A 12433-nucleotide genomic window follows, 5' to 3' on the forward strand; every position below is an offset into this window, starting at 1 on the left:
GGTAATCTCCAGTGCTCTACTCATATTTGTGTTGTCTGAATAGGAATAGGTAGGTTATCTGAGGATATGTTCTGCAAGGGCAACACAAAATACTCTTTCATAATATAGATTGTATAAAATCTACATGCATGTTTTGTTACCTTGTGACAGCATATCCATTCAGCTGTAGGAACTTTAGTAATTCATGGGCTTTCTCTCGGTCTCGAGCCTTTTCTTTTGCTGTCAGGGTGTCGTATGGAACCAGAAGAGGATGCGTTCCACCTCCTGCCAAAAAAAAAAAAAAAAACAGAATCAACTGCCTTTTAAGAAAACCAAAAATACAGTAAGCACTCTCTCACACTCTGTTCAATGATAAACGTCTTACCTTTAGCTTGTAGTTCCATCTTTTTCTTTCTGCCCCAAGTGTTATGGTAATTCTCTGCCAGCTGCTCAGCCATAGACTGAAAAGAAGAAACTGCATTAATTAACCACCTGATTGGATTATACATTGATGTGAAGCTAAGATGATATTCGCTTATACCTGCAGGTCTCTTGAGAGAGCCATGTGAGTGATGTCAATGGGCTGTGGACTGTAACCATGACTTGGGTCGTAGGTTGCCTAGGAAGGGTATAATTGTACGTATGATCAATATAAAGCAAAAGTGCGACAATGTAGTATTCTCCTGCTGTGCACCTGAGCCGTCTGCGAAATCTTCCGTGACGCTGCCTTTTTCTTCTCTGACTCTTCCTCCTCTCTCGCTTTGTCTATTGTCCACTCCCAAGCTAGCATCGCTTTGACTGATTCTTTGATGGGCCAGCGGTAGATCTCCTTGTCCTGAAAGCCATGGAGCCTTTATTGTGAGAGGTAGAGACATGTAAAAGTTATGGAAATGCACATTTCACTCACTTACCTTTTCTGAGAACGTCTTGTACGGTCTAAGCATAGGATGAGTTTTTGCATTTTCATCCAGGACCTCACCATAGGACCAGTTATTCTGGATCTGGAACATAGAGAATAGACTTCACTCAAGTTCAACAATATTTTTGAATTGTCGAAAAGAACTGTTGGTTGAGAGGAGAGAAGGAAACCTTTAGTGTGAAAAATTCTGCCTTTACAAAGGTACAATTTGCCTTCTTTGGAAAAGTCTTCTTAAACAAATTATCCATCCACTCCATCCATCCCTCCACACAGAAGGGTTGGTTCCAGATTCAAACCCCAAACCTCTCCACTTTGCGAACCACTATAGTGCTGCCCTTAAGCAAATTATGATTAAAGCCTTACCTTTTCAAAGGCCCATTTATCATGTGTATATTCAGCATATTTGTTGATAAAGGCATCCAGTCTTTCAGGGATAATTGTGCTGTTTGAGACAGTCAATACATTGAGGTTTAGTTAAATTTTAGAGAGATTATTTTATAAGCCATTATGAAAAATACAACAACAACCAGCTCACTTTGTGGTCTCTACTGGTTTTGGATCAAAGTTTCCCTCCGCATCAACTGATGCCTTCTTTTCAGTCTTAGAAGAATAGCTGGCATCTACATAGTCCGGGGGAATGGCACCGGCAATGGCGCAGATGCATGGCATTGAGATTTTGAAAATCTCTGCATCAAATTTCTATAAATTACAATAAGATGTTGGTCCACTCAAACACATTGCAATTTGTTTGGTCACAGAAGTACCTTGTGTGCAAGGGATTCAAATATGCCCCAGAAAAGCTTGCGAGTCAGGTGCAGCTCTTCTTCTGATGCAACTCCAAAGTTGGCCCAGCCATTAGGGAGGCAGTAATACTTCCAGCAACGCTCGTAGTGGTTAGTTAACAGCTGCAGGACACACATAAAAACTAAATTACCCTTTACAAATTGCATGTGACTTCTGAGTGACACTAGAGACAAGCTGACATGTGTTAAAAAAAATAAATAAATAAATATATGACTTGAGGGCTTTTGCACTGGTTGATCACATCATATCATCAAAATCCTCAGATACCATGCAAATATTCTTACATAAAATATGCAAAAAAATTAACGACTTTTGATTTTTCTTAAGTCACTGATGGTGTAGTGGTACACTCGCCTGACTTTGGTGCAGGCAGCGTGGGTTCAGTTCCCATTCAGTGACGGTGTGAATGTGAGTGCGAATGGTTGTCCGTGTCTATATGTGCCCTGCGACTGACTGGCGACCAGTTCAGGGTGTAGTCCGCCTTTTGCCCGAAGTCAGCTGGGATAGGCTCCAGCGTCCCGCGACCCTAACCAGGATAAGCGGTGTTGAAAATGGATGGATGATTTTTCTTATAGAAGAAGCCACATTGGAATCAGGTTTGCGCTGAGAAAATAAATGATAATGTTCTAAAATGCCACCAAATTCTTTAGTTTTTAGGATTTTTGTGTAATTAATTCTCAGTATTTACAAAGAATCAAATGATGTCACTGTGTCAAGACTATGTGCTGAGGTTTTTTTTCCGAAAACACTTAAAAGGTACACTTACTTTGAGCGGCATTTTGGCAAACTCATTGAGAATGGGAACATCAAAAACCAGCCGTCGTAGCAGATGCTGAAGCATGGATGGACGAAGATGCCTGCAGCGAAGAACCAAAAGATATCATCAACCATCAAACAAAAAAATATAAAGCATTTTTCTGTGAGATACATCATACTTGCACAAAGCCATAAGGCATTCCTCAATGATGTCTCTTTGGGCCTTTGTGAAGGCTCGTCCGCGAGACAGCCGGTAGATTGTGTGCAACATGGAATCGATCATAATGGCTCGGTGATCACTGCCAGCAAAGAGTGGGGCGCACTTCGTGATGAGTGGTAGCACCGCAGAGCACAGGTAACGATTCAAAGCAAGGGCCATCTCGGTGGTACTGAAGGCTGCCTAGAGGACAGAAACTCTAACAGTAAATTACACGCAGTGCGCTCAACAAAGACCAAGAAGTACTGTGTCTTTAAACCTCACCGTGTCAAGAGAGGCAGCAGCCCTCATGTCAGGCAGGAAGCCCACCTCCAGCACATGGAGAAGGAAATCCTGATTATCAATACCATACACTCTGTCCAGGAACAGAACCATTGGAGCTTTGTGGTCTGGCACAAAACTAGCTGACATCTTTGGTTCTATGATGCTGTTGTCTAGATAGGAGATAAGACACATTACAAGGATGTAGTTGCCAAAAGCCACCAATGACCCTCTTATGAGTTATACATGCATTTTTAATTTAGGAAGTAGAAACTGCAATTCTCTCAAAAAATGCTAATGCTAAGAGGTGTCACTAGGCCAGAAAGCCAAATAAAGAAATAGAAAAGACTAAAAAACTGACTAATAAATTACTGCATATAACCACTTGCAAATACTGTATGTTGGCATGATGGTAGAAGAGAATATGGCTTTACCTTTTCCAAAAGAAGGAATTTGAACCGGAAGGCTGATGACTCCAACCAAATCCTCAAGAGGGACCAGAGACCTAAGGATGGCTCGAATCCTCAGAGCCTCACCCTTTCCAGCCTGGATCAGCTGCAGGACACAAAAGCTTCAGTAAAGTTTCTCTCTCCCCTTTGCCTTTCTTACCTTGTTTTATAGGTCAAGCAAACAGCTTACATGCATTTCTGGTGCACAACGTCCCAACAAGTCAATAAGTGCTGAGTAGAATGACATGACGGCGTTGCCCAGGTGCACCCTGTTCTCTTCATGCTGCTCCTCTCCTCCAAACCTACAATGATTTACACCGGAGATTATGTACATGTATTTTCTTTATTCAACATCCCTAGTGGAGAGTAGAATCTTACATGGGAAAGCGTCTGTCTTTCTTAACACTCGGACCATCCCTCGCAGGATCCTCTGATATTTTAATGGCCTCTTCAATAGCAGCCAGGAGACCATTACCACCTTCCCCTCTGAGGGCTGGACCAAAACATTCAGGCCTACGGATGAGGAGGCGCACCACTACGTTGGCATTCTCCTCCACGCTCTCTCCTGGAGAAACAAAATTGTTGGCAATTACTAAAAACTTACAGTACATACTGTAAATGAATACGCAAAATACAAAACAGACCATTAACAAATACAGCAAAACGAAGAAAATCAAGGTATTTCTCTCCACCACATGGATTCCAACCAATGTCAGGGTAGCCTTTGGAGAGCAGCATTGGACAGCTCTGTAGCCCACATCCAGCCAGATACTTCACCACCTAGAAAGACATAACTCTACTCAAGTTTTGCATCTTGTTTTTCTAAATATCGGCTGCCTTTTACCATTTCTAGGTCTTGTTCTTGCAGAGCCAATGCCAGCTCGTTGTTATCAATACAGGAGGCTGCCGCCACATCCAAGGGGGTGGAGCCCCGCATGCCTACAGAATAGCATATACGACCCAACTTCATAACAGAGGACACACACACAAACACACACTACCGTGTTAAGGCAAACTATCAAGAGACATTGTTGAATCACAGTAAATACAATCACCGAGGCCAATGCCGCTGTTCTGCAGCAGATAGCTGAGATGATCAAACATAGAGCGCTGGTTCTGACGGCTGATGCGACAGAAATAGCAAAGAAAGCGACAGCAGTTTGTCACCACTCGGGGAAATCTGATCTCCTGCGGACATGAAAAATGTTATGTGTATTTTTAATACGTGTGATTGATTTAAGTATATTTTTAAAAATGTACCTTAGAGTCTCCACCACCTAGAACATTAACCATGACCTCCATGACAGTTTCATGCATGCCCAGAGCTCTCATCAAGTTTGGGTGCTGATAGAAAACTTTGTTGCTCATAATATTCCTATGGAGGAAAGTACATGTGTGAACTATGAATTAAGGATTGGATATGGTAAAGCTTAAAAAAGAATAAAATTCCACCCAATGCTTTGAATCATGAGCCTCTCCTCTTCTGGACCCATCTGGACAATAAGCAGGGAGCGTATCTGTCCTAAGCATTCGAGCAGATCCATAGTGTCCTGAATAGAAACTGCATTGATGGTGTAGGCCTTAGGAAGGGCACGTACAAGCTCCCCCAGCCCGTCATATTGCCTGTGGAGGAGGCTGAACATCATACGAACAAGCTCCGGGTTCTGGATAAAGGACTCTTGGGCCCAATGTATCGTGGAATGGGAAATTAGTTCTTGCAATGTGCCTGGGAAGAAGTGAGACATGATAGAATCACACAATGTGGATGTGATATGTTGCTATTGTTTCACACGACTAAAAGATTGAGAAGTAAAAAATTTATATACTCTATGTAAAAGGTCTTTTGAGTATTAAGCGCTATACAATTTTGATTTATTATTATTATTATTGTTATTATTATTATTATGCGTGTAACGTGAGGAGGCTCACTTGGTTTCTTATCTTCCTCTGGCTCAGGCTCCTCCTCTACCTTCTTCTGGCGGATCTTTTTCACCCTTTCCAGTAAACGGAGCAGTCGTCCACGCACAGAATAATCCACTACTTCTTCTTCCTCCTCCTCCTCAATATGAACACCTGATATACAGTAAAAACAAAAAAACACCTGACCCCTGTAGTATTTCTTTAAATTGTTAAAAGAATGTACAGTAGGTGCGATTGATAGAACAGAACTGACCACAATGTCCCAGCAGTGTATTGTGAAACGCTTGCAGAGCCTCACGGACTTCATCTGGAACTGGGCAATCCTCATCTTCTGCACAGTTCTTGAAGTTCATGAGCATGTTGACCTACATTATGATGCAGTGCAAAGGTATATGCAACAATGGCTATAATTCATTTTCAAAGGTAAAGATTTGATTGCAGGATAATTTTGTGAAAATGTAAAGTAGGTCTTGAAGCAAAAAAAATACATATTTTTTTTGTAGCCAGGGCAGTATTATACAACTTTTAACCACAGCAATGATAATAAACATGTTAAATTAATACCTATGTAAAAGCCCAAACTCAAGTTTTTGATACTTGCATTAGATCCTATCAGATTGCGCACACATATCTAATGTTGAGGCCAATGAGTCTGTGTATAATCTCTAGATGGTAAACAGGGTTGGGAAAATGACTTTGGAAATGTATTTGCTTACAATTACAAGTTACCCTGTTGAAAATGTAAAGGTAAGGTAACTCTTTCAATTAGTTTCTCAAAGTAATATAACTAATTTCATTTGATTACATTTTGATTGTTTTTTGTTTTGTTTGTTTTGTTTTTGAACAAATGTATCAACAGGACCCTTGGATGTTTTCTCCCAAAAAAAAGTGGATTAAACCATAGAAACCTTGTCAAAATCTCAGACAAATAGATTACACCACAAGCTGGCACTTCAAGATCATATTTGGAAAAATATGTCATGTTCGGGACTATGGGAGAATGGCCCATGACCAGAGAGAGCCAATCACAAGCATTGGCTTTCGAAAGAGGATGTGATGTGAAAACAAAATCTGAGGTTTTGCGGCTATTTTTTTAAATGTAACTAAAATTGTAGTGCGGCACGGTGGCCAACTGGTTAGAGCGTCAGCCTCACAGTTCTGAGGAGCGGGATTCAATCCCCGGTCCCGCCTGTGTGGAGTTTGCATGTTCTCCCCGTGCCTGCGTGGGTTTTCTCCGGGCACTCCGGTTTCCTCCCACATCCCAAAAACATGCATAAATTGGAGACTCTAAATTGCCCGTAGGCGTGACTGTGAGTGCGAATGGTTGTTTGTTTGTATGTGCCCTGCGATTGGCTGGCAACCAGTTCAGGGTGTACCCCGCCTCCTGCCCGATGACAGCTGGGATAGGCTCCAGCACGCCCGCGACCGTAGTGAGGAGAAGCGGCTCAGAAAATGGATGGATGGATAAAATTGTAGTCATGGAACTTTCCAAAAACAAAAACAAATTTTTTTATTTAATTTGTATTTTAATTACATAATCTAAAACATAATGTAATATGTTACTCCCTAACACTGATGGTAAATGACATGACAGTTAAGTATTTTAGTACATTTATTTCCGAGTACCTGCTCTTGTGGTGGGGAGCGGAATTCACGGGTCTTGCGTGCAGTCTCTGCAGCACTCATGGTGAAGGCCAACATGAGTTCATTGTACCGCTGCCTCTGGTTGGATTGTATCTGGCTGACTAGCTTGTCTGAAAAGGCAATGATGGCTTCTACCCTGTGACGAAGTTCGCAATCACAGAAATATTGCAGTAGAGTGCACATCTGAAGAAGAAAAAAGTTGATAGTACTATTTCAATGTAGTTGGTTTACAGTAACTGCATTCATTTTTGAAGAAAAGATGAATACCTGTAATTTGACAGACTCAGGTAGTTTCATCTGGAACAGCCCTTGGTCTAAATATTCTTCTTTAGCCTCACCACTGGCCCCGCAAGATTTGATCTCTTTCTCTGTTTCTTCTGCTCCTTTCTCTCCATTTACTGGCTCAGGCTCATCAGACATATCTTGTTGTGGAATGATGGATTCTGCCACCTCCAATTCTTGTTCTTCTTCCTCCAACTCTTCCTCCTCCTCTTCTCCAAGGCCATCATCATCAAACTCCTCCTCTTCTTCTTCCAGCTCATTTTCCTGCTCCTCGTCATTCTCCACTTGAGGTGTCTGTGCTTTAGGTTCCTTCTCTTCCCTTACTTTAGCAACCTCCTCAACAGGCTCCTCTGGCTTCTTGCCACTGAAGACCGTCGGCTCAATCATCTTCAGGATGTGGGTGACATCTTCATCGTCAAACACGCCCATAATGAGGAGAGTACTGATGAGCTTCAGAATCGGAACAAAGTGGAACTCAACACTACCGCCTACAGGGTCTCTCATGGCTTGACCTCCGTCTTGGACAGCCTCAATGAGCATGGTTAGCGCTTTGGTCTTAAGCACCTAGAAATGAAGAACAATATTAATGCCATAAGAGTTGAGCTCCCAGTCTGTTGTCCCCATGTTTCATCTAACCTGTAAGGGGACTGATGGACTTAGTGTGTAGATGTCTGGATCTGTCCCAACAAATCCAGTGGATGAAAAATGGAGTTTGGGACGCAAGCATGTGGTAAGTCCAACGCCGGGTAACGCATGTGACTTGACAGAGTACAAGGTGATACCGCGTGTTTCATCTGACATCGGAACTATGAATTCCTTGTTGGTTCCCAGTCGGTTCCTCTTTGCAGACTCGAGGTGCATGCTGATGAGAAGGTCATAGAAGCCACTCCTCATTGGTCCAGGAAGGTAGGTGTTCTCTATAGCGTAGAAGAGCTGCGATTCATCCACATGGCTGCACAGAGAGTGAGCCACACGGTTGTTCCCCAGGGCGCACACTGAGCCGTACAACTTCAGAGTGTGATAGTGGAACTTCAGCAGATCCATTCGTTCTGAAAGCTCCAGAATGTCAATGCACCTAGGGGATTGGCAACAAAAAGGGTATACTGAAGGGTCATGGGATTAAGAGCTGCTATAGAAAATATCTTACTAAACAACAATCTTCAATTTAATATTTTTATTGGAACTCACTACTCGTGCAGGTGTAATGAAGTGTCCTGTACATGGAGTGTACTAGTGTGACACTGACCTGTTCTCGTCTGGAATATGGAGGGCCATCATGGTGAGTGGCTCCTGACACTGAACAAGCCAGCCCAGTCTCTCGCTAATGCGTCCTGTCTCTGGAGCCAGGAAGTGGTTGGGCATGCGGCTCCAGATAACAGGGGTTAACATTTGGACATCCAGTCTGGGAGGGCACTGGGGCACCGGGTTCTTGCGTTCACTCCGGAACATGGCGGCTGAGATGGGCATAATGTTCTGCCAAGAAAATAATAATAATAATGCATTACAGAAAAAAAAGGTTTCTAAGAAATTGAGGATGATGTTAAGACTTTGGAGCTGACCTTGAGTTTACAAAGATCAATTTGAATCATATTCTGACTAGAAGGAAGAACGAAGACTGCTGGGAATAGTTTTGTGTTGGGCTCCACCTGAAACACATGGCACTTTTAAACAAACATACATTTACACAGAAATGTATGTATAATAGACTGAATGTTGCTGAACCTGGTAGAATGTGTTGATCTCTTTTCCATTAGCAGTAAAGGTCATGAGTCCTGTGTCCAGATCAATAAGGCAGCCAATAATAAAGTCTTCCTGGCTCACTCGGGTCTGCTGCGAGCTGCTGAACTCACCTCCCCATACCATGTAACAGTTACTGCGTTTTATACTATGGTGACAAGTACAAAAAAATATGTTGAATGAAAGTATATCCATGAATGAAAAGAAATTGTGCTCACATACCTATCATGGATATTGCCTTTATCATCACCTACAGTGACTGTTACGTTCCTGACTTTGTTGAGGTCAAAATGAGGATCATACTGGTGATAGTCAGGGGTGATCCAACCCACCCACACGCAGCTTGGTTCCTGGCCCGCAAACACTCGCACGGAATAGTAGTACTGGTAAAGGAAGGAGTTCCATGTCAATTATTGGCACTCTCTTTTGAAAATTGGCCATGGATTCTAGAAATGATTTCATACTGTGGTGGTGTTCAGGATTATATCCATGTCATCCCTGTCATCTGGCACCACGTCTTCCACTAAGCGTGGCATAGTGGGAACAACAGGTGGTGGAGTTATTAAGGCAGCCTTCTTGGCCTTGAAAAGGAATCTGTAATACATAACTAGTGTAATTACTATTCATGACAAGTTGGAACCCCCCTCATATAACCTGACATGAGCCAACACAAACCCTTTTTTTTTGCTCTTCTCAGTTGAGGCGTCCTTCTCATTCTCTCCATTTTTGATGGCAGGTATCTCTTTAGGCACTGAAGGTTCTTTCTTCTCTTCCTCCTGCTCTTTGCGAGTGGCTGACTTCTTGAGTATTTCAAAGTCAGAATCCGGGTCCACTTCCACAACCTCATCTTCAGGGATGGTGAGGGTGCGAGTGAGGAGGGTGGTCCCCGCGGGGACTTTGAAAGTCTCATGGAATTCGACTGGCATGCTGAGCCTTAAGAACAGCAAATCTGTGTTGGCATTTTGGGATCCAAATGTCTTGTGGGTCACCTTGAGACAAGGAGCAGTTTCCACTGTCCCATCAACACGAGACACCTGGAATGTAGGGGGGTAGATATCGAGCGCAAATTAACCCTGCTACAAAGTATGAATAGGAATATTCAGACTAAAACTATACTATAATGCACAACACCTCTATGTGAGGATGATCAGTTGGTACAGCAATGTACTGAGGGAGGCTCTTGCTAAACCACATTGTGATGTCTCTTTTCATGTTGATAGCAAAAGGTTCGAATCCCTCCTGCAGCCCACATATGGTGAAGTAGCGGAGGCTGCTGACATTCTGACCCAAGTTGATCCGGCCCACCTGGGACAGGCCAAGACTGCATACAGGTATGAATCCTAGGGATGTTCAACATATAATGTATAAATTAAGTGTATTAAGTGCATATGAGTGTTACACAAACATACTCATACATCATATAGCTCAGGACCAGGGAACTCAAACGTTTTGGGACTTCTTACAAGGGAGAAACCTTTTCAAGGACGCCCTCATAATCGGCAACGGCAATTAAAAATAACTCCCATGTGTACCCCTATAGTAAATGCCATAGGTATTAATCATTTTTTAACGTTCTAACTTGAATAGTTACGATCTGTTTAATAGAAAAAAAAATTAATTAAATATAGATCCATCGTCACTAGCTGGAAATGCAGTGCGCATGCAGAGATGTCAGATATATGTCGCAATAATTTCAGAGCTTTTAATTGCCCCAAAGCTAAGGTAGGGGTTTCATATGTTTGTTTTATTGGTGTGCCATTCACCATATGTAGGCCTGCACTTATATATAACTGGTAGGACGTAATAAATGCAAATTATTTTGCGGACCCCTAAACTATGGCTCATGGACCCGGGGTCTAGGGACCCAAGTTTGAGAACTACTAAAATAAACAAAAGCCTAAAGAGACACCTTGTAAGTAATTAAATAACAAATCAAGTTTTGGACTGTACTTTTAGTTCTGCGCAAATGTTCATCCTTCACATAGCAAGACATTCTAGACCTTGAGGGAAGGTGCTTCTTAACAAAATCAGTCAGATATTTGTGGTGCAGAAAAAATAGAGCATCACATAGCCCTAACTATAAACCAATTAAACACCGCCAGAGATCTACTCGTTTTTTTAATTTTCACTTTCTGTATGTTAAATGGCCATTTTCCCCAATACTTATCTACATATGCTGTATACATGCCAATATCATCGCTCGTTTTTCTACTTACCTTCTCCTATATCAATGTCCTTAAAGGCCAATTCAGAGCCTGAGTCACTGATTAACATCTCTCCATTCAGTGTGAACATGATGTTCATCTCTGTGAGATCAATCATGCAACCCACCACGTCACCAGACTGCCACTGTCGACCAAATGACTCATTTCCCACATGCCATCGTTGAGCCTGAAAATAACAAGTTTATGTGGCTTTTCATTCTTCACTACTTTACAAAAGTGCTTTGCTCCCACCTTGAAGCCATTGAAGACGTAAGCCAACTCATCTGCACCAAGTTCTGTGTCGGCTCGAACGCTGGGTCGGGCCCAGCCCACCCTCATCTCGCCGACTGTCACAGCCTCAAATTCAAAGTACCACTTCCCCTGCATGACACCGTAAGACTTCTCTGCTCTGAACACTCTGATCTTATCTCCCCGAGTGCTGCCAGCTCCAGGTCCACCTATATGAGCACAAATAGAGCAGAGGTGAAAAGGAATGTTTCTACAAAACCTTTCTATGGTTTAATCCTAACATTGTTGACAGTAAATCTTGTATTTTATTATGTTCTCTTATAGACATTGTACAAACATACAGCTCTCCTGGTCAGGTGGTTCAATGTTGTAACCATAGCCAATTAGGGTTCGAACTGCTGCACAAACTGTATCTCGGTTCGTCTTTTTGGTCTTTTCATCCAGTAGGTTGTAAGGGACTAGACGAGGATTGCGCTTGTTCATAATATCCTGTTCAGGAAAACATACACAAATTGAAAAATCACATGTTGTTTTATGCTTATATGTTAAAATATTAGATATGCAAATCATTTAATGTCCTGGCTGCAGAAATGTACCTGCACAATACTATATGTCCAACCCTGGCGAACCCGGTCTCTGGCCCAGACATTGTGTCCATTTTCCGCCAGTCTCTCCACAAGAGTGTTCTGATTAGGAGTCAACTTGACATGATTGAGGTCCAGCGGAGCGGGCTTATATCCACTGCTCTGCATGTAACTGAGGAGCAGTGTTGTGTATCAAAGGTAGTCATTAGGAGCTTTTGTGGGCGAATTACAATAATCGTTTTAAAACAAAAACAAAAAAAAGAGTGACTTACGTTTTTGGAAGCTTGTTTTTTTTCAGATTCTCCTCTGCTTTCTCGTCTCCCATTCCTACATGACACCCTAGTGCCAACAGAGTCCTTTAAAAATGATTGTACATGGAGTTAGAGATGCAAATAGTTAAACATGTTTTTGTAAGGCATTTGGAAACT

At 42.3% G+C, this 12433-nt stretch overlaps 1 protein-coding gene across 2 annotated transcripts in view; it reads right to left on the bottom strand.

Moving 5' to 3' along the window:
* LOC133467090 (ryanodine receptor 1-like) overlaps positions 1 to 12433 on the bottom strand; it is a 51390-nt gene that overhangs the window by 29412 nt on the left and 9545 nt on the right. For both annotated transcript variants that reach the window (XM_061751569.1, XM_061751568.1), the window contains exons 24-59: positions 12278 to 12361; positions 12018 to 12177; positions 11763 to 11910; positions 11425 to 11630; positions 11185 to 11359; positions 10100 to 10308; positions 9644 to 10002; positions 9433 to 9562; positions 9191 to 9351; positions 8954 to 9116; positions 8791 to 8877; positions 8478 to 8704; positions 7868 to 8306; positions 7217 to 7795; positions 6932 to 7132; positions 5559 to 5670; positions 5315 to 5458; positions 4838 to 5111; positions 4646 to 4760; positions 4441 to 4573; positions 4230 to 4324; positions 4030 to 4165; positions 3764 to 3950; positions 3576 to 3687; positions 3371 to 3491; positions 2940 to 3109; positions 2638 to 2858; positions 2469 to 2559; positions 1663 to 1803; positions 1434 to 1597; positions 1262 to 1340; positions 891 to 980; positions 674 to 814; positions 521 to 598; positions 365 to 440; positions 141 to 264 (exon numbers count right to left, since the gene is read on the bottom strand). In XM_061751569.1, the coding sequence (XP_061607553.1) occupies positions 141 to 264; positions 365 to 440; positions 521 to 598; positions 674 to 814; positions 891 to 980; positions 1262 to 1340; positions 1434 to 1597; positions 1663 to 1803; positions 2469 to 2559; positions 2638 to 2858; positions 2940 to 3109; positions 3371 to 3491; positions 3576 to 3687; positions 3764 to 3950; positions 4030 to 4165; positions 4230 to 4324; positions 4441 to 4573; positions 4646 to 4760; positions 4838 to 5111; positions 5315 to 5458; positions 5559 to 5670; positions 6932 to 7132; positions 7217 to 7795; positions 7868 to 8306; positions 8478 to 8704; positions 8791 to 8877; positions 8954 to 9116; positions 9191 to 9351; positions 9433 to 9562; positions 9644 to 10002; positions 10100 to 10308; positions 11185 to 11359; positions 11425 to 11630; positions 11763 to 11910; positions 12018 to 12177; positions 12278 to 12361 (6132 nt within the window). The remainder of the gene's footprint in view (positions 1 to 140; positions 265 to 364; positions 441 to 520; positions 599 to 673; positions 815 to 890; positions 981 to 1261; positions 1341 to 1433; positions 1598 to 1662; positions 1804 to 2468; positions 2560 to 2637; positions 2859 to 2939; positions 3110 to 3370; positions 3492 to 3575; positions 3688 to 3763; positions 3951 to 4029; positions 4166 to 4229; positions 4325 to 4440; positions 4574 to 4645; positions 4761 to 4837; positions 5112 to 5314; positions 5459 to 5558; positions 5671 to 6931; positions 7133 to 7216; positions 7796 to 7867; positions 8307 to 8477; positions 8705 to 8790; positions 8878 to 8953; positions 9117 to 9190; positions 9352 to 9432; positions 9563 to 9643; positions 10003 to 10099; positions 10309 to 11184; positions 11360 to 11424; positions 11631 to 11762; positions 11911 to 12017; positions 12178 to 12277; positions 12362 to 12433) is intronic.

This window comes from Phyllopteryx taeniolatus, chromosome 17 (genome assembly GCF_024500385.1).
Source record: "Phyllopteryx taeniolatus isolate TA_2022b chromosome 17, UOR_Ptae_1.2, whole genome shotgun sequence".
NCBI lineage: Eukaryota > Metazoa > Chordata > Actinopteri > Syngnathiformes > Syngnathidae > Phyllopteryx > Phyllopteryx taeniolatus.